The 19,614-nt window shown below is 39.3% G+C and overlaps 1 protein-coding gene across 1 annotated transcript; it reads left to right on the top strand.

Annotated features, from left to right (window-relative positions):
• Positions 1–10,821: 10,821 nt before the first annotated feature.
• On the top strand, positions 10,822–12,785 carry LOC145660208 (alpha-1-antitrypsin homolog). The gene is made up of 4 exons (XM_081724408.1): positions 10,822–11,505; positions 11,602–11,872; positions 12,056–12,203; positions 12,591–12,785. The coding sequence occupies exons 1-4, from the start codon at positions 10,827–10,829 to the stop codon at positions 12,777–12,779; spliced, it is 1,287 nt and encodes a 428-aa protein (XP_081580534.1). The 5' UTR covers positions 10,822–10,826; the 3' UTR covers positions 12,780–12,785.
• Positions 12,786–19,614: the final 6,829 nt, after the last annotated feature.

Raw genomic sequence — 19,614 nt, 5'->3', positions numbered from 1 at the left:
TGATTCCTAGTGCAACCACAAAAGTGTCCCCTTTCAAAGTTTTGATGGGAAGACCATTTGAGCCAACCTCCTGCTAGCTGTTTGGCACACTCTGATCAGGTTGTGCCCTCATTAAGAGCCACCAACTCTGCCCCATAAACCAACTCCTAACCGACATTGAGGAAAACATGGAGGAGCAATGCAATACACCAAGTGCCCCGGTGTGGTTTTGTCTGCATCCACAACTCACACAACCCACCAATCAGAATTTCAACATGTAACCTGTGACTGTCAGGTTGATCAGGGGTGAGGCACCCTGACAGACGTAACACACGTGTGTCACAACAAGACTTTTTTAAGAGGGGCTTTTGTGAAGCTGATATGTAGGGTGATGCCACCTGAAGGAGATCAGGCTAACCAACTTTGATTAGCTCCCGGCTTGTGGCTTCGCTCTGGTAGCCGTGAACTGCCGTTGCAAGCCACCCGTTACTTAACCAACATCATCTCAATTAACAACACTGGAGGATGCCACAACTGTTCAATGAACAGGTAGGTATTTCCATGACTTTTCAATGCTAAGCTGCACACCATTGTCGGTACTCTTCAAATATCCTCTGACAAATGGTTCCAGTGTCCTGTGTGCAGCTCAGGACTTCTCTCCAGGCACCTGAGGTTCACAAAGATGAAACCGGACTCCTCACTGAGGGTTGACCATCCAGATGCTTAACAAACTGCTTTGAGGGTAATAAGAATGCTCTGAAATTAAAATGCTCCTTAACATCTGTTCAACACTTTTTAAAAGCCAATTCTTTAGCTGCTTTAATTCCACCTGCTATTTTCATTAATAAGAAGAAAAGATCCCTTTGAACTGATAGTGAAATGAACTGACCAAACAGGGTAGTAAAAATATTTGGTGTGTCTGTTGGGGTTAGAAGTTTGTCAAAATGTAATTTGAATACACTTCCTCTCCACTGTAAGTGTAGAACATTCAGTAGACTATATTTCTAAAGAGTGTGCATGTTACTGTGGGTTACTATGGAGGTCAAGGCCTGTTTGATACTCAGAAAGGATGGCAGAGGCCCTCATCCTGGGAATTTTGAACTGTTTCCATCGGGTGTTTTTCACAGACTGCACATTAACTGGGGGAACCAAAAGGGTCATGTGGGAGGGTCTGTTCTACTGACCTGCTTGATGTCATCAACATCACCCACATCCATGCTGCCAGAGTCAGTGACTGACTGATTAAAATATGAAGTTTATAGCTGGATCACAGGAGAACCTAAAGCCCACAAAACCATGGGGGTGGGGGGTATCACTATGTACATTTAGGGTGTGTGTAAAATGATGCTTTTCTCCAGGTCCTTCAAATGTGAGTCTGGCCATCCAGAAGCAGCTGTGTGTGTGTGTATGTTTTTGTTTTTATGAATGTGCATGGATGCGGGTGCATGTGTTTTTATGTGTGTGGCTTGGCCACCTCCTGTCACGTCTCTGTTGTACTGGGACTGTCATGACCTTTCATTGTTACCCTACCAATGCCAGTGTCTGTCTTTGTCTGTCCCCATTATTGTCTGTGTAACTGTCCCAATTACAGTTGTGGTTCCAGTTCCTGTTGTCCCGCCCCTGTCCAGCCCATCTCCCATTCTGACCCTGTAGAGGTTCCTGCACCTCCTTTCAGACGACCTCCAGTCCATCCCACTGTCCAGCCTGGTATGTTCACGTGTACTTTCATTTTCATTAAAAACCACATCAAAGATAACTCATGCTTGCATCCTGCCCCACACTCGTTAAACCAATGCGTGTTACCTCCATTGGTAGATGATGGACTGAATGTCTTCTAACCTGTTGGAGATTTCATTGTAGTAGTAGGTTTAGGTGAAGCTGTTGGACTTGTTGTATCGGTGTCCACTGGAGGAGGATTTACAGGTTTATATGGAGCCTCTGCAAGAATAGAAAAGTGTGATCAGTTATAAGTAATGAGGGTTCAGGGCTGTTACATATTTAACAAGTTTAGATTTTGTACTACAGAACTGATGTATGTACAGTTTGGCCAAGCAGATGTGTGTGTCAGCGGTGGTGATACGTTGGCTACGTCTGAAGCTGCAGGGCTCTGTAGGTGCAGTGTGTCCTGTAGGTGCAGTGTGTCGTTTTCTGAGAGTGAATGAATTAGGGGCTCCTGGGTCAAGTCTCTCTGTCTCTCTGTCTCTCTCTCTCTCTCTCTCTCTCTCAGTTCATTTCAGTTCAGTAAGCTTTACTGACATGACCATATACAACTATAGTATTGCCAAAGCGGTATTACAACATGAACATTACACAACATTACAACCTTTGCAATCATGGAAATTAAGAATTCTGTTATAAAAGAACTTGAAGAGAAACAATAATTGGTCTGAAATAATAATAATTAGAAGAAGTAAAAGGGAAGAAGTGAAAAGAAAGGAAAATAAAAAAATGAAAAGGATGAAAAAGGATGAAATGATAAGGATGAAAAAAAAAGTTAATAATAATAAATAGTTGATAATAAATACTTAATAATAACAAATAGTTAATAATAATAAATAGTTAATAATGATAAATAGTTAGGTAACTTTTATAAACTGGGTAATATAGTCTGTGTGTGTGTGTGTGTGTGTGTGTGTGTGTGTGTGTGTGTGTGTGTGTGTGTGTGTTTGGGTGGGTTAATCACTGTCCCTCATCTTATGGGAGGCAGATATGCATCACCCAGCTAAAGCGCTGCTTTCCTTCTTTTCGCCCAGTAGGATGGCCAGTTTGTCAGTGTTAGACAGACACTTAAAGTTGGGTTGGACCGTCTCAGATTTTTTTTTGCTCACAGAGTCTCTGTTCTCTGGGCAGACGCACATGTGTAAACAAAAGTTCTTCATTTCCAAAACAGGTAGACATAATATCAGAAGTAACAAAATGATGCAAACTAAACACTGACTAAACAGAACACCAAAAAAGGAGAACAACGATACAGGAACTGTGCAGAAGCAATAAAACTGTGATGGAGCGTTTGATACTAAGACATCGAAGCTTGTATCACACAGTGTCCCAAAGATTGTATCAGTTACTGTTACCACTAATGTTAGCACTAAAGTTACTAATAACACGTGACTAATGATGCTTGAAGCTTCAAACGTCACTGAACCACAGGATGAGGGTGAGAGTGTTTCATAAGTTTGGCACTGTCATATAATGTATCTTTTTACTAAAAAATTGGAAAAAAAAATTGTACAACTGTGTCTGTTACAACAGCAGGTGGAATTACGGCAACCACAGAACTGGCTACCTGAGACTTTAAAAAAAAAAGTGTGAAAAGTGTTTAAAGGAGCATTTAATTTCAGAGCATTGTTTGTTTGTTTTTTACCCACAGTGCATGAAACATAAGTCAGAGTGTATTTTAATTGCACGTGTTCAGTTTGAGTAGTGTGATTCAGTTTCAAATTTGATGTGGAATTTGTTTGCAGGAGTAACGTGTTTGTTGGTCAAACAAACTGATGTTATATAGACTGTCGACTAAACATATACAGCCATAGACTGGAATGTCCAATTAAAGTGAAAGCTAAAATAAACAAGTTGACAGTCTATAGATTATTAACTAAATGTCTACAATCATGGACTGAATTCTCCAAATAAAGTGAAAGCTGCACTATGTAGACTGTATGCTGTCCACTACACTATAGGACAGAAACCTTGGTCTCACCATGAGAAACAGTGTCATCTTGAGGACTTACTGTGCCCTGGGCCTACATGGCATTGTGTTTATTGTGCCCTACGCCCTGGTGGAGCGATGTTTACCATGCTCTGCCCCTGGGTGATGTGGTGTTTAACATGCCCCAGGCTCTAGGTGGCGCTGTGTTCCCGTGCCTGGGCTCTGCTGCATCCCTCCCACAGGATGGTGTGGTCATGCACTGTTCAGTGAACTGTGCTGGTGTGGCCGTGTTTCCCTGCTCCACCTCCCGAGTCTGTGTCCATGACAACACCTGTAGTGAGAAGGTAACACTCACCATCAGCAGCGTGAAGCACAAGGAGCAGATAAACACACACCTGCATTCTTACTGAGTTACACACACACTACACACAGCTACAGCAGGACTGCTGATACACACCATACACACTCTTCAATACAGTCTACTGAATGACTTCACAGCTACACTTATAGTGGAGAGGAAGTGTATTCAGATGAAACTCTGACAAACTAACCACAACACACACACACACACACACACCAAATATAGAGATGCGGTAGGTTTTGTAAGTTGTCATGTGGTACGTCCTCTTTCTTCCTTATCAGTCAGTGATCTATCAGATATTCTCACATTGTCAGTGAGGACGGTCTCATTCTTAGTTAAGTGGCTCCGTCCTTTGTCATAGACACACGATGTAGAAGCTCAGGGGGTGAGACCCAACCTAACCTCCCTCACTGCTGTTTGGTCTGTTCAATTCACTACGACACCCAAAGTACTTCAGAGGCTTATTAATGAAAACAGTGTAACGCTTCTTACTTGGAGTGAGGAACAGGTGCTACGGGGTAACCGCGATGCGTGGAGTTATCATGGAGTGACACACACACTGGTGTGGACAATCTGAAAGACTTTTATTCTCTCCTGGACCACATCAAGCCAGGTCACACGGCTACCATCACTGTATTTATACGTAAAGGAAACAGTACAAAGCACCGTACAGCGTTACCAAAGAAAAAGGAGTGTTGAGAAGGCAAGCAGAAAGGTGACGGTGCCCCCCCCTCTCTTTCTCTCTCTCTCTCTCTCTCTCTCTCTCTCTCTCTCTCTCTCTCTCGTGACATTACACACAACTGTGTCTGTTACAACAGCAGGTGGAATTACAGCAGCCACAGAACTGGCTACCTGAGACTTTTAAAAATGTTTGAACAGATGTTTAAAGGAGTATTTAATTTCAGAACATTATTTTTATACACAGTGCAGTGCATGAAACATAAGTCAGGGTGGATTTTAATTGCACATGTTCATCTCGAGTAGTGTGATTCAGTTTCAAATTTGATATGGAATTTGTTTGCAGGAGTAACGTGTTTGTTGGTCAAAAACTGGTCTTCACTCTGTAAGAATGTCACTCCACCATTAGAGATGTGAACTCTACTCACACCACAAATGTACTGTTGCTTTCTGCTTCTGCGTATCAAAAGCCTTTTCTTGGTCCATGCAATAACGTACAGGCTAAAGGTATGAATTATGTAAGTCAATAAAAAACATCAGTCTTATAGAAAATTGGACTTTTTACAAATAAATTATAAGTCTTGATAAGAAATTTGTAATGTTATAATCCCAGTGTTGCCATATGATTTACATAAAATTGTAGCATGTGTCCACCTAGTGGTAAAAAGTTAGATTGCAGTTTTTACTAGATGTAAATTGTTGGTTTGAAAATTTTTTTTTTTACATGTAAACTCAGAAGAACTCAGTTGGTTATCCTACATTTTGACTCTATTCTCTTAATTATGAGTAAATACAGTGCCTATTCCTACCAAGGCATAATGATCTATTGCACTAATGTAAATTGTACTGTACTGTTACCGCCAAGATTTATTTGGTTAAAGAAGTAACATTTACTGTCACCAGGTAATGATTACTAACTATGATTATTTGCTTATTTGTCTTAGTGCATAGATATCTGTGCATATATATAATATATATATATATATATATATATATATATATATATATATATATATATATATATATATATATATAAACTGTAAAATCCACCTGATAAAAATAACTGCCAGAATGATAAATTGATAAATTGGTAGCCTAATAACCAAGTCTTTATCAAATTTATCAACTTTTACAATACGTTTTCAGATCATATCTAATGCTACAATGCTACAGCATGGTTTCTAAATAACACACATACTTTTATATACTCACAACCCACTTTACTAGAAACAGAGAGACAACTTGGGGCACAGGGTCTGTGAGTTTGTAGACAAAAACAAATGCATCTGATTTAATGTTTTATATATGAATCCAAAGGGAATTGTGAAATAAAATTAATTGTCATAATTCATAATTGGTAAACAGGACAACACCTGATCATGTCTTACATGTTACCTGACTCTTAAATATGTACATGTATCAACTGGACTAGTGAAATTTTATTAGCACTTGAAACAAACTGGCGTGGCCGTGTTTCCCTGCTCCACCTCCCGAGTCTGTGTCCATGACCACTGGGAGGCGTGTCTTTGGTGGGGGAGACTGTAACGGTGCCCTCCGTCTGGCTACGGTGGCAGCTACCACGTGGCTTTTGTTTATATTGTGTCTTTTGTTTAAAGGATCTTTGTGTTTTGCTGTTGTGCCATGCCATGCACAGGTCGCGTGTGCTCCGTCTCAGTCACTGTGCCACCTGTGTCGTTATGTGTTTCTTTCTTTCCTTTTAAACCCCCTTTTTTAAGTGCTGTAACAGTTATTGTTACGTTGAGTTTCATTCATTGTCTTCTGTGCCCATTCTTAGTTTCTCTTTGTTTGCTTTATCTGACTCTTCAGACAGAAACTGGCGCTTCCTCCCTTTTTTGTACATTCTTCACCTGTGAAAGAACGCATGCATCTGTATTCATGGTTGTGGTGCAACTCTGGAAATCAATCACAGCTCAGGCAGAATATATTTCAACGTTTTATTTAAGTCCACTGTGCCCAGTGTTGACACAGCACAAACCTGTTCTCACTTTCCTGAACCCTTTATCCATCTGTCTGAGTTTTATAATTGCTAAACTTTAGTGTGTCTCTTGCTCTGAGAGGACAGAACACAAGAGCTGAATAACAGGAACCATGTGCATGATTACAGCTGTTAAATGTGATGGAAAGAGTGAGTTGGCTGTCGTCCAGGAAAGGAGCACTTGAGGAACAGTGGGGGGGTCAGGGAAACCACAAGGGTGTAGAGGAACTAAAGAAAGTGTGTGTGACCATGCGCTCACTCAGAGGGCTCACTCTCCTTACAGTTACTCTGTAAGAGAGACTGAGTCCCTTATGCACAAAGGTATTATTAAGTAAAGCAAAGCACTTCTGAGATAGTTCTGAAGTCCTAGACAGCCTGCCTGCTGCCCATGGTGCTGAAATTACAGAGTTAGTTTCAGCACCATAGACAAACACAAATGGAGCCATTTAATAAATCTTAGTTCTTTTTTTGTTGAGGTTGCTGTTCAGTTTCCAGTTTTGTATGAAGGATTTACTAAAGATTGTGTGCTAAACATATATTCAGTGCTAACATTTCTCTCAAGGTGTCTCTCTCAACATCTCAAAAAGTTTAAGTCAATGTTACACAATTAACACAACTCAGAGTACTTATTCTATATGTTACATTCTACATAAAATTCACCAGGTTGCCTTTACATTATGTGATGATGTCATTAGTTTGATGTTACATTATCAGTTATGATGTGTATGATGTCATATCCTGAGTTATCATTATTTTGATTCATATGGTTCCCCTTGCTAAAAAGGACACTCTGGGAGTAACATTAGCTAATGTTACCTTAAACAAAAATCAAGAGAATGCCAGATTCATCCTTCCCAAAAAAAACTGTTGAAGCTAAAATTGTACTGGGGAAATTTTCCTGTGGATTGGGGCTGTGAATTAGGGAAAAAAAAAAAAAGACAAATAGTGTGATTAATCTCCTTAGTACCTTCAGGATGGGAAAAAAAAAAAGATTCCTACTTACTGCTTAGTGTCATCAAGGAATGTTTTACAATATAAGTAGATTTTCCAACAGTTAACTAAAAGGTGAAGTGTGTGACAGGAAGTTAATGTTTATCATTTCTCTTACATTATCTTAGGGGGAAATATAAACATGCTGTGACAATTTGTGTGTGCTTCAATTAAGTAGTATTAAGGCACACCTCAAATCCACCATGTGCAGCTCATCTCCATCAGGTGGACCTCCACCAGGCAGACCTCATCTTCACCAGGTACACCATAACTCCACCAGGCAGAATTTAACTCCACCAGGTAGACATCAGCTCCCTCAGGCACTCATCAGCTCCACTGGGAGGTCTGTAATATGTAAATTAGAGTCACATCTAACATTAGCATTCCTGCTCGAATTCTTAATCAATCATTTCATACACATGTATCACTGAATCCTGTGGAACTGGAAAATATACAAAACAGACATGGCAAGGAGACAAATATAATGACACAAGCTTCCAGTTTGTTTGCTCTTCATGTATGCTGGCTGACCATGAAGGACTTTCCACAGAAGTTGGTACCAACTCTCAGACCTCTTATTCTATCAGAGTTCACAAAACAGTTTATTCAGCTCATGTCCTGAACTTGTGCCAAACCAAATCTACTAAGTCAATAAAAAATCGCACAAGCTTAAGTCTGCTTGCCTGATCTTGTTAGAATAGCAGAAAAAGTACAAATACTCTTCAGCTAACTTTGGTATCAAATGAACACTCGACACAACATTTGAACATTTGACTCTTTGTATGTAGGTTAGCTAAGAACATGATCATAAGGAATCTCAGTAATACTGGCATGCCAGGCACTGCAGGGACAAGCTTCATAACCTTACCAATAGAATCATGTGCTAAATAAAACATATAAGTTGTTTAATTCCATGTGAGCTGGAACTGAACTGAAAATGAAAATTCACTGCATGCACAATGCTGTTCTCCCTTTTAGAATAAAATTAACAATATACTTCAACAGCTCCACATCTAGATTGCTTTCTTTGAGGGGCAGTAAAACATAATGGGTTGGCATGTCATGCTCACAGACCGGAGGGCAGCCCGTTTCCATGACTACCTAACCACTTACTTGTTTTCCCACTATCCCTTCCCTCCCTCTCTCTCTCTCTCTCTCTCTCTCTCTCTCTCTCTCTCTCTCTCTCTCTCTCTCTCTCTCTCTCTCTCTGTTTTATTCTGTTCCCTCGTCCGTTGTACTTTCTCACTGCTCTCTGGTCTACGTTGCTTTTTCTATTCGCGTCAGGTGTTCTCCCGTTGCTTCGTTTCTGTTTAGGTTTCTTTTCTCGTTTTCATATACGATAGTGTTGTGTGGTTTTCCTTTTAGTTCTGTTACCTGTGTTTGTCTCTTATCTTTAGTCTCGCTAAAGTAGCCGCTTCTGTGTGCTCCCCTTCCTTGTTTCTTCTTCCCTCGCTTGTCTTAGTTTTATGCTTCGTTGTTTTCCCGTTTGTCTTTCCTTAAATATTTATTTCCCTAATTTACGTAGTGTTCATCCTCACCCTGATTAGCCTGTTCTTCTTTTTGTTTGTTCCTTGGTTTTGTCCTGTATTGTGTTCTCCTGGTGTTTATTAAACTTGTTCCTTTTCACTGTTCTGTCTATAGTTTCTTTTCTCCTGTTTTTGATTCCGCTCACTCGCATGTCAGAGACGATGGTACTACGCACGTGTGTTCGCCCTCCACCTTCCTCGCGTTACGCACGTTTAGTCACATTTTAAAATCCAGAACTGTATTAAGGGCTTGATTAGAGGAGGGATGTGAGGAGATGCAGTAAAAAAAATACATGTGGACAACCAACCGTTTGTAAAACATATCTCCCTTTCTACGCCATTTGTATTAATATTAATGTGATGTCATTTAAGATGTCTTACTATTGTCACGCTAACCTTATGTGTGATTTACACGCTAAGTTACGTTGGGCATATCAGGAATTCCTCGTGTCAAACGAGGTGGATCCGTAGAGTCTCGATCTTTCACTTTACATTGGTGACTCAGTGGAGGGTTTGGTGCGTCATACATCTGTCTTGCATGATTCTAGAAATGCAACAAGATCTATGCACTTTATTCAAGAAGAAAAACTATAACCAGCATTAACCAGTGAAAGATGTTTGGAGTTAATAAAACAGAAAATCTTGTCTTAATTATCTTAATATATAATTATATGCGTTTTTTCTTTGTAAAGGCAAATAAATGTTACACCATCAGCTCATGCTACAGTACGTCTATGCATTTAAACCACATAAAGGCTCAGAGAGAGTTTGCAGCTGATCCCGATGACAAATGATGACAGCAGAACTAATGATACAGGCTTAAATTGAAATATGAGGTAAATAACTAAAATAAAAATGCATACACCTGAGACTGAAAAGTGCTTTGTGGCCAAATGTGTGCTTTCAAAAAGCTTTCAAAACTTGCTGCGATGGCTAGGAATCGTTCAAGTTGTGTGAAGGTTCTCAGAGAGGTCAGTGGTACCGAGAATACAAAGAGCTCTGAAAGTACTAAGTACATGTTAGCTAATATGAAAAAAGACTGCCATCCTGTATAGCTGATAAAAAGAACTGCACTTATGTACACAGATCAGTTAGTGTATTCGAAGACCGCAGCAGCTGAGTTTGGAATGAGACTACACAGCCTCACAGGAATCAATACCAGAGGTAACGATGCCAGCGTACGGGGTTTTGGCATCAGTAATGTTAACTAAAGGATAAATGCTGTGCAATGTTCCTGCTCTATTTGAAACAGCCCCTCAGTGGTTAATGTTTAAAGGACTGACCTCAGATTACACCAAACAGGCTATAAAATGTATGAACTCAATCCCAATAGTTTACTGCTGACAGGACGTGGATGGTAAGTAAATGTACTGTAAGATGACTGATATTCTGGAGATACAAGTAATTTTTTCCTCAGATCTTGTTTGAACTAAATGGCAAACACTTCAACAGTGATCTATTACATCTTTAAAAATGTAAAAACTGAATTAAAGACTAGACTCAGAAGTAGTCTCCATGCAGGCTATCACGTATATACCTCTCTTATGAAAATCCATGTGTTGACTATTTTCTAATGTAATAGTTTTGTTTAAATGAACCTGCATGTGACACATTTTAAATCTGTGCAGTGCTTCTGCAGGTGTTAAAATGTGGGGGAATGTCCAGTGCTGTTTCATTGTTGTCCTCATACTGTCAGTGGACTGGACTGTAGGCATCAAGGACCAGGATCATGATCATGACCATTCAGCAGATCACCATCAACATCTCCATCATGGCAAGGATGCAGCCCACCCCCACCAGGATGGAGAAGACAAACCCTGCCACAAACTCTCACCCCACAATGCAGACTTTGCCTTTTCCCTCTACAAGAAGCTGTCCAGCCGTCCTGACACCCAGGGCAAGAATATCTTCTTTTCTCCTCTGAGTATCTCCATGGCTCTATCCATGCTGGCCCTGGGGGCCAAAGGTGATACCCATTCACAAATCTTCAGCACCCTGGACTACAGTGCTCTCACAGCTGATCAGGTCAATGAAGGCTATGAGCACCTTCTGCACATGCTGGACCACAGCCAGGATGCCCTACTGTTGGAGATAGGAGGAGCTGCAGCTGTACAAAAAGGCTTCAAGCCTGAAGACAAGTTTCTGAAAGACATCCAGCATTTCTACAAAGGTGAAGCCTTCAGTGTGGACTTTTCGATACCTGAAGTCGCTGTGCAGGAGATCAACAAGTTAATTGCCAAAAAGACCAAGGACATGATCACTGATATGGTCAAGAGTCTGGATGCTGCCACTGTGATGATGCTCATCAACTATATGTATTTCAAAGGTAAGAGTAGTCAAGTAGAAGCCACTAGAGATTAAAATTATTTTTCATGTATTTCACCTGATCTGCAGTAACCAGTCTTGGATTTCATTCTCTCAGGTAAATGGCAAGAGGCTTTTAAAGTGGAGGACACCAGCAAAGGTGACTTTCATGTGGATGAGAACACCACAGTGTCTGTGGATATGATGAACAGAAATGGTGAATATGACTTCTACTATGACCAGGGCAACTTTACGTCCGTTATCATGGTGCCATATAATGGAAACGCCTCCATGATGATCGTCCTGCCTGACCAGGGAAAAATGGAGGAGGTGGAGAAACACATCAGCAAGGATCACCTCAAGTACTGGAAGGACAAAGTCCACAAAATGTAATGTATCATGAAATGCTTTTTAAAATATACTTTCATTTATACATATTAAGTACTACCACAAAGTAAAACCTTTACTCCCTGACAAGGTTACCAATGACAAAAATGTATTAAATAAATATTTTTGCTTATGCTATTGCATGTAAGAGTGCGTTTGCCTGACTGACCATGTCTGTTCTCCAGCACTTTGGACTTGTATATGCCCAAGTTCTTAGTGTCTGCTTCCTCCTGTCTTGGGGACACTCTGAATGACATGGGAATGGTTGATGCATTCTCAGACAGTGCAGACTTCTCTGGAATCAGTAAGGGGGCCAAGGTGGCAGTTTCCAAGGTATGTGGAGAAATGCTGTCATGTCTAGAGTGTCACATTATGAGTGTGGGAAATATTGTTAATAGACTGCCCATCTTAAATATCCAGTAGAATTTTGACTGCACTCTGAGCCTCAATTTTTTTTTTTTTTAAAGTGAATTTCTAGGTTTGCCTCTCTTGATATGACACAATATGAAGTTACATTTGTATAGTGCCTTTCAAGTACCCAAGGACACTTTACAATCAACACACTGCACAATGTTTTTACATCCAGTCAACACACTGGTGAGATGCAGCAGGCAAATTCCATCTGCTGTCCACCAAGTACTGTTCAGAAGTTAATGCATCTACTGCTTACATACTTTAAAGTGTCAATCAATGACTGCCCAGATTGGTCCTTCCCCACAGGTCCTGCACAAGGCCGTCCTCAGCGTGGATGAGCAGGGCACTCAGGCTGCAGCTGCAACTACTCTTGAATTCATGCCCTTGTCATTGCTTTTCAAAACAGAAGTCAACAGACCGTTCCTAGTCTTCATTGTGGAGAAGAACATCAGGAGTATCCTGTTCATGGGAAAGATAACCAACCCCACTGTGTAGTGGTAGAAGTCTCCCACACAGTCTAGTCAGCAGTACGATGGGAGTGCTACTGAATTCTCTCTCATATCAATTAGCAACAAATATAGTCACGTCTCTGTATTATCTCGGAGCAATGGAAGGCTAAATGTTGTGCTAGTTTAGTGAGCTACATATAGAAGGGACTTCATTTAGCTATAATTAAACTTAAAATTAAATGCTCCTTTCAGACTTAGTCCAGTTCCCTTACACCAGATATGAGAAAAAGTAACAGACTGTTGGATTATTTCTGATGGCATAATGAATACAGATGTACACAAACCCAGGCATCTGAATGGAAATAAAGTTGTTGAGTGATATTTGAATGGGTCTTCATTTGTTTTGACAAACCAATCATGGCAGTCTGTAGCACACAAATCAGGGGCAGTTATAACATTAGGGATGTTTGTCATATGTATCAGTGTTTCATACACGTATTACTTAAGTCATATGGAACTCTGTAATTCTAAAACAGACATAGCGATGTGACAGACGTACATTAAGCTCCAAACTCTCTAACTGTCCTGTGATTCATTTATAAATCAGTTTTGAGTTCTTTCCCAGTGTGTTGTCTTGTATGTTGATTCACTATGATGATCTGATCACAGCAGTTGGTGCAACATCCAGGCCCTTCTGAGTCTGTCAGGGTTCAAAATCAGATTTATCACCTTTGATTTAGTGTCAGATAAAGTAATAAGAATTACACTAACGCTGTGTCTAAGCCAGTAACTGGATGGGCCATTTTTGTAAAAATATGTATACAGTTGTAGTTTGTCCATTTGAACAGTAACTGAGTCAGAAATCAGACTTCAAAATGCTGTTCTCCATTTAAAGAATGTAAAATGTATGGTAGCTAGGTCTGATATTGAGGATTTTAGAGGGGATCTTTTTTTTTTTAAGATGGTGCATTAGAGAGTAAAAAGTTTTGTTCTTTTTTCAAATGTATTTGATCTTATATTACTTAATGTCTGTACTGGATCTGAAAACCCCCTTGTCCTGTAACAGATATCTTAACTTTATTATATATCTCTAGGATTAGGTAAAACCATGCATATTAAAAGTAATATGTTTTAAACCATTTTATTCTTAGATTTAGTGCTTAGATTTTTACCAAGGCCAAATCCCCTCTCATTTTTCCTCCTACCCCTTGTTTTCAAGTGTCATCTTGCCCCTTGGGACTGAGTTACAAAGGCTAGTGGTTGAAATCTTTCCCCTTGCTTCTGCATCCATTTTTTCAATGATTCACAAGGGATTCTGAGAAATTTCTCTTAATGCTCAATTTGAAGTGTGACTCTGAAAACCCTCAGTTTGGAGGGCCATTTAGCCCTAAGACCTCACCCTAGCCCTCTATCAGACACCCAACCCCTACTCATGAACACTGCATATGGAGGGCCAGTGCTAAGTGGTAGGGTCAAGGGGTGAAATGTGATTGGGCCCAATTGAAGGTGTATGAGACACAGGAACATGATAAATAATCATGTTACTGGGGGCCGCAATGACTAGATTTAAACCTCTGTGCTAGCTGAGCTGTTTTTAAAAAGAAACACGTGATCTGAGCGAGCTGTTAGTCGTGGTTTTGGTCCTTGAGGTTTTAACCAGCAATTTTTAGTATTAAGTGTAACGGCTCATATCAAAGGCAGAGTCTAATTATAACTGATCACCCAGGCTCTGTTTAACTGGCTTGTCAAATATCTTTCAAATACACAATAAATAGAATAATACAAATGTTTACACTTTAATACAAGAAAAAAGGATTTGTGGTGGAGGGGACATAAACATCCATAGTTTGAAACACCATTCATTACCAAAAAACAACCCCACTATTGCTGATTTTATGTATTTATGCTCTGTGATGTTTGCTGTGTATACACTTTATATTTACACTCTATTGCTGATTTTATGTATTTATGTATTTTATGTTTATAAAGTGTTATGGCTACACTATAAGTAGCATATGCAGATTTTGTCCACTAGTAGACTGGCTGTGTTACATGGCTGCTTTAATGGCAAGTTGTCAACAAGGAGGCTTTTTCAGCCTTCTGGTGGTTTCTCAAGCCTCCTCTTTCTTCCCCCACACACTGAAACCACAACATGCATGTCTAGTTCACAGAGGCACCAGGGGCCCTGTGGGCTCTGTGAAACTACACAATGAAAAAACAGACCTCAGGTGTTCTCAGGACTCACAAGACACTACATTACTGTAGTGACATCCTTGTGGACCTCAGTGAAGTACTGCTGAGAGAGTTCTGGACTGATCTCTGGAGTCAGTCTGTGTCTACAGTGGTAGTGGAGTTCTGGGTGTAGAGATGTCAGTGTGTGCTGGTGTTTCCATAGTGACAATGCTGCTGAGTTTGTGTCTTCTCTTAACTGAAAGTGAGTGTGAAATTCTCTTTTAATGCTGAATTGCATTAAATTATACATTTATTTGTTAATATAAAAATGTTATTTAAGCAAGCTGCCTTTTTTCAGGTAGAACTGGAAAAATGTATTTCTTAACAAATAATTATTAAATATTTCTACATATCGTATGATTCCATCTTATGAAGTCTGTGTACTTTTTAATATAGTTAAAATATAATTGTCCTATATTTCCTGGTATACGTTTCTATAGGCTACACTGTAGTAAAGAGTAGAAGACAATTACATGTTATTGCTTTAGTACGTCTTTGTCTCCATGTGCTTTTGTATGTTTTAGTTTGTAGCTCCTCCCCTGCTCTGCTCCTTGACATGTGTTTCATGTGAGTTTTGTCTCTTACCCCTCCCAATAATTGTTCCCAGATATTCCCTGTTTGTCTACTGCTGTACAAACACCCTAATGCTAATGTCTGCAGTCACGGTAGTGTATGACCCTACTTTCATGTAAATACTTGTGTCATGAAATAACTCAGCTCAGTGAATACATCATATATAACATACAAGCAGTGTTCTTAATCTTAGTGGTGTGAGAAAAATATGGTTTGTGGACTAAATTGTGGTAGAAAAGTATTTGATATGTGTATGGCATCTTAATGTGAATATGTGCAGTTTTTAAAGTCAATAAACATTTTGCTCTCAAAACACCTTATAAACGCCCCAGAAGAAGGAGACTGTTCTGGTCTGAGAGCTCAGGATGTCTGACGTCTGCTGTGGTTTCATTTCTCACAGTTCCAACCAGTGGGCAGCGGATACCCGATCAGAATCTAAAGCCCATTTTAGACCAGAAGTGACAACCGTGCTGCTTCGACACCTCTGCAGCTGAGCTGTGGTCACACACTCACAAGCTCAGTTTCCTTCTAGTCTATTTCTTGCCTTATGCCATGACAGGCTTATCAGTGGTTTCTAGCTAGAAATAGTACAAAATACTACATTTATTCTGTAAAGTGTAGTTTAATCATCAAAACAGTACAACTCTGTCTGGTGGGTCTATTCTAATGTGAAATTGGGATAAAGGATGATGTTTTAAACACAAACTTAAACTAGAACTAGGCTCTCAATGGCAGGTCCAGTTTGAATTTAATTTAGTACAAAACAGGTTTAGTATGTGTAGGACTGGTATGGTTACTGATAATTTGGGGAATATTGTGTACTGTGAGGAGAGATGTCAGTACTTCACTGAGAAAAGGGACTGCTCATGTACTACCCAAACCATGTCTATGTTCAAAGGGTGATTAATAGAGTTTATCAAAGTTCAAATAGGTTTTTATTTTGAGTAATGCAGGTTTTTTTTTTTTTATTATTCTTTCAGTAAATCCAGAACTTCATATTACTCACAAAAAATCTTAAAGAACTTTTCTGCATAAGCAATGGTCCACAACAAATTATTGTGATGTGGAAACTGAAAAAGCAAACAAAAAGCAGGTCCTCTCACTATCTAGAAATTCTTGAATGTGTGTATGTGTGTGTGTGTGTGTGTGTGTGTGTGTGTGTGTGTATGTGTATGCGTGGGTGTGGGTATTTCTGTTTGCATGCTTATAGTCTCTGGAGACATAAAGCAGACAGCATTCTGTAGTGACAGTGCATAATAGTTCAACGTATATTTACCAATAAAACAAATTTGATACAATGAATAAAATATTAAGTACACAGGACATCATAATATAGTGCAAACATAAAATATATGAAGCCATGAAAAAGTAATGCAAAAATTTGTATATGCGCAAGCTTTGAGGTGATTAACTCTATAAACTGCATTTTAAAACTATAAACTTAGAAAGAGGAGTTTGAGAATAAGAGTGAGGGGATAATATGTCTGTTTGTTTCTCTCCTCTACATCAGACTCCACCCCCTTTGCTTTATAATGAGCATGTGTGTCTCCTATATGGTTTCACAGATGCAGCATCATGGTCAGTGTGGGGTTGTGGGATACGTCACAAAGGAAGAAACAACCAGAGTCCTCACAGGTCAAAGGACATGATGGCACTGTTTGTGGTTTTGTATGTTTCTGTAAAGCTGGTGATGTGAACTTGAAAAGAAACATAAGAGCTCTGGCCAAGTTCATTTGTTCCCAGTTCCTCTCTGTTGGGTGGACATTAGGGTCTGGAGTACTGAAGTAATGCTGTGAGAGTTCTGGAGTCAGTGTGTGTCCACAGTGGTAGTGGAGATCTGGGTGTAGAGTTGTCAGTGTGTGCTGAGAAGTCAGTGGTGTTTCCATAGAGACAAGGATACTCAGTTTGTGTTTTCTCTTTACTGTACTTCCTCTCACTAAAGGTGAGTGTGAAATTCTTTCTTAATGCTGAGTGACATGAAACTGTACATATATGTGATAATCTAAAAATGTTCTTAAAGTGAGTTGAATCATTCAAGATTTATTTGGCCAAATGAGAATCATAACCTGGCTGGTCTTAGAATGAAAAATATGATTAAAAGGTCCAGAATGCAAACAGACTATATCTTTGCATGAAGTAAAGTTTATTAATCAAAAATAAATCAAAAGTCAAAAGATGTTATTTCAGAAAATGAAAGGAAAAAAGAAATACAAAATAAATTGGTGAAAATAGCTCGGAAAAGTTAAAGAATAGGGCTAATTTTGTTGGAGCGCTTGGCACAGGACAAGGTGCTTTTTATAGCCTGCCATCCTCGTCTGAAGAAGATGCGTACTCTCTTCAACTTCTTGCATTCTGAGCCTTTATATTTGAAATAAAAGTAGAATTTTTAAACTGGTGTCCATGGAGTGGATGTATGTAAACTCTGATTATTGATGTGGTGCTTTGATGCTACTCACCAGCTGGGGTGTTCTCCACTTTGACTGCCTCTGTAATAGATTCCCCTACTCCACCGAGATCCTCTCTTACATCTACAGATGTTTTTTTTCCCAAAAAAATCAATAAAAATGCAATTACATAATAAAGTACAGGCACATATTTAAAGTGAACAAACATCATGTCCTACTGTGTGTTCTTAATGGAAAGCTAGATTTATTCAAGAAAGTACATCTGCACCTTCTACATGGGCGTTGTGGTCCAAAGAGCAAATCTCTTCTGTTGACTCTATGATCATAAAGTGTTCAGCAGTTCTGCTCCGGATGGTACGAACCTCCTTACAGTCCTCCTGTTTCTTGGGTGAGAAATGAGAAATAATCAGTGATGAATTGTAAAGGAAATGAATCATCCATTGACCACGCCTGGGCAGTGGAAACTCCACTAATGGACAGCATATTTTGGACTACCATCTGTACAAGTCAGGAAAGTGTGAAGGCTAAATAAATAAAATTGTGGATACAGTCTATATAAATCATTAAAATTATAGTATAAAATGATGTAGACACTTACACTTTCTTCTAGTTTGGCCGAGTAATGCTGCTTAAACCCAGCAATGGTAGCAGGGTCTCTATGACTCTTGTATCTTCTGGTAATGATATTAGTAATGAAGTTGTCCCTTGGCATCTAGAAAGGAGAGAAGAAAGCTCTATTGTATTGAACGATAATAAAGCCGGTTTATTGCTTTTAAAAAGTCAACAGTTTGTATGTGTTTTTGGACAACTAATATATATATATATTTATAAATATATATATATATATATATATATATATATATTTTTTTTTTTAATTAAAGCTTTATTCCTAAGAAGTAATTGAATTTGAACTGAAAATTAGGCTTTGATTACAACACAATTTTCTATAAAACAAGGCTTATTTTACATGCATTTGTGCACAGAATTACTTTTGTAGCCTAGTTTCATAACTCTATGGAAATGAGAAATCAAAGCCTATAGATTTTATTGTTTTATATAATTATATAACAGGACAAATGGCCACCCGTAGCTCAATTTCTTTTAAAATGTTACAAATGTGAATCAAAATTTGCCTGTTGTCCGACAGTGCATAATGGCCACACTCGTGGTCTTACAGACGCTTTTCTAAAACAAGCGCAGAAGTCATTTTCCCTTGTCTCAGTCAACGTATTTCATCTTATGGAGTTCGGTTACCCGAATATTTTCAGCGACGAATATTTTGAACACAGCTTACAAACATAAAGTGCACCACGTACGTGAACATTAGCGACAACACAGACCGACAGGGATGCACACACCAACCGGGGTTTTAAACACACACAAACATTAGGAGAATAACCCGGTGCAGGTGTGTGTGACTACATAGTCGTGGTTTCACACAAGACCATGAACTCCCACTGCAGGCGGCGGGCCGTACCACGTGACTAGTGGGGCGGGGAGCTCACTATCAGCCCACTAATTAGTTCTCCGTTCAGTCAAAAGTTCTCCATCATTAAAATGTGTGTTCTCATTTTAAATTCGCATATTGGCTACTTGTTTATAATACGATTCCCTTATCAAATATTTAGTATCTGCCTTTGTAGATAAAATTAAATTCTACTTACGTTTTGT

Source organism: Electrophorus electricus, chromosome 2 (genome assembly GCF_041902795.1).
Source record: "Electrophorus electricus isolate QZ-2024a chromosome 2, ASM4190279v1, whole genome shotgun sequence".
Classification (NCBI taxonomy): domain Eukaryota; kingdom Metazoa; phylum Chordata; class Actinopteri; order Gymnotiformes; family Gymnotidae; genus Electrophorus; species Electrophorus electricus.
The sequence above is the reverse complement of the archived record's forward strand: the minus strand, read 5'-3'. Positions and strand labels throughout refer to the sequence as shown.

Coding starts and splice junctions, on each gene's coding strand:
- LOC145660208 (XM_081724408.1), top strand. CDS start 10,827: ATGTGGGGGAATGTCCAGTGCTGTTTCATTGTTGTCCTCATACTGTCA. Junction 11,506..11,601: donor CAACTATATGTATTTCAAAG/GTAAGAGTAGTC, acceptor TCATTCTCTCAG/GTAAATGGCAAGAGGCTTTT. Junction 11,873..12,055: donor AAGGACAAAGTCCACAAAAT/GTAATGTATCAT, acceptor TCTGTTCTCCAG/CACTTTGGACTTGTATATGC.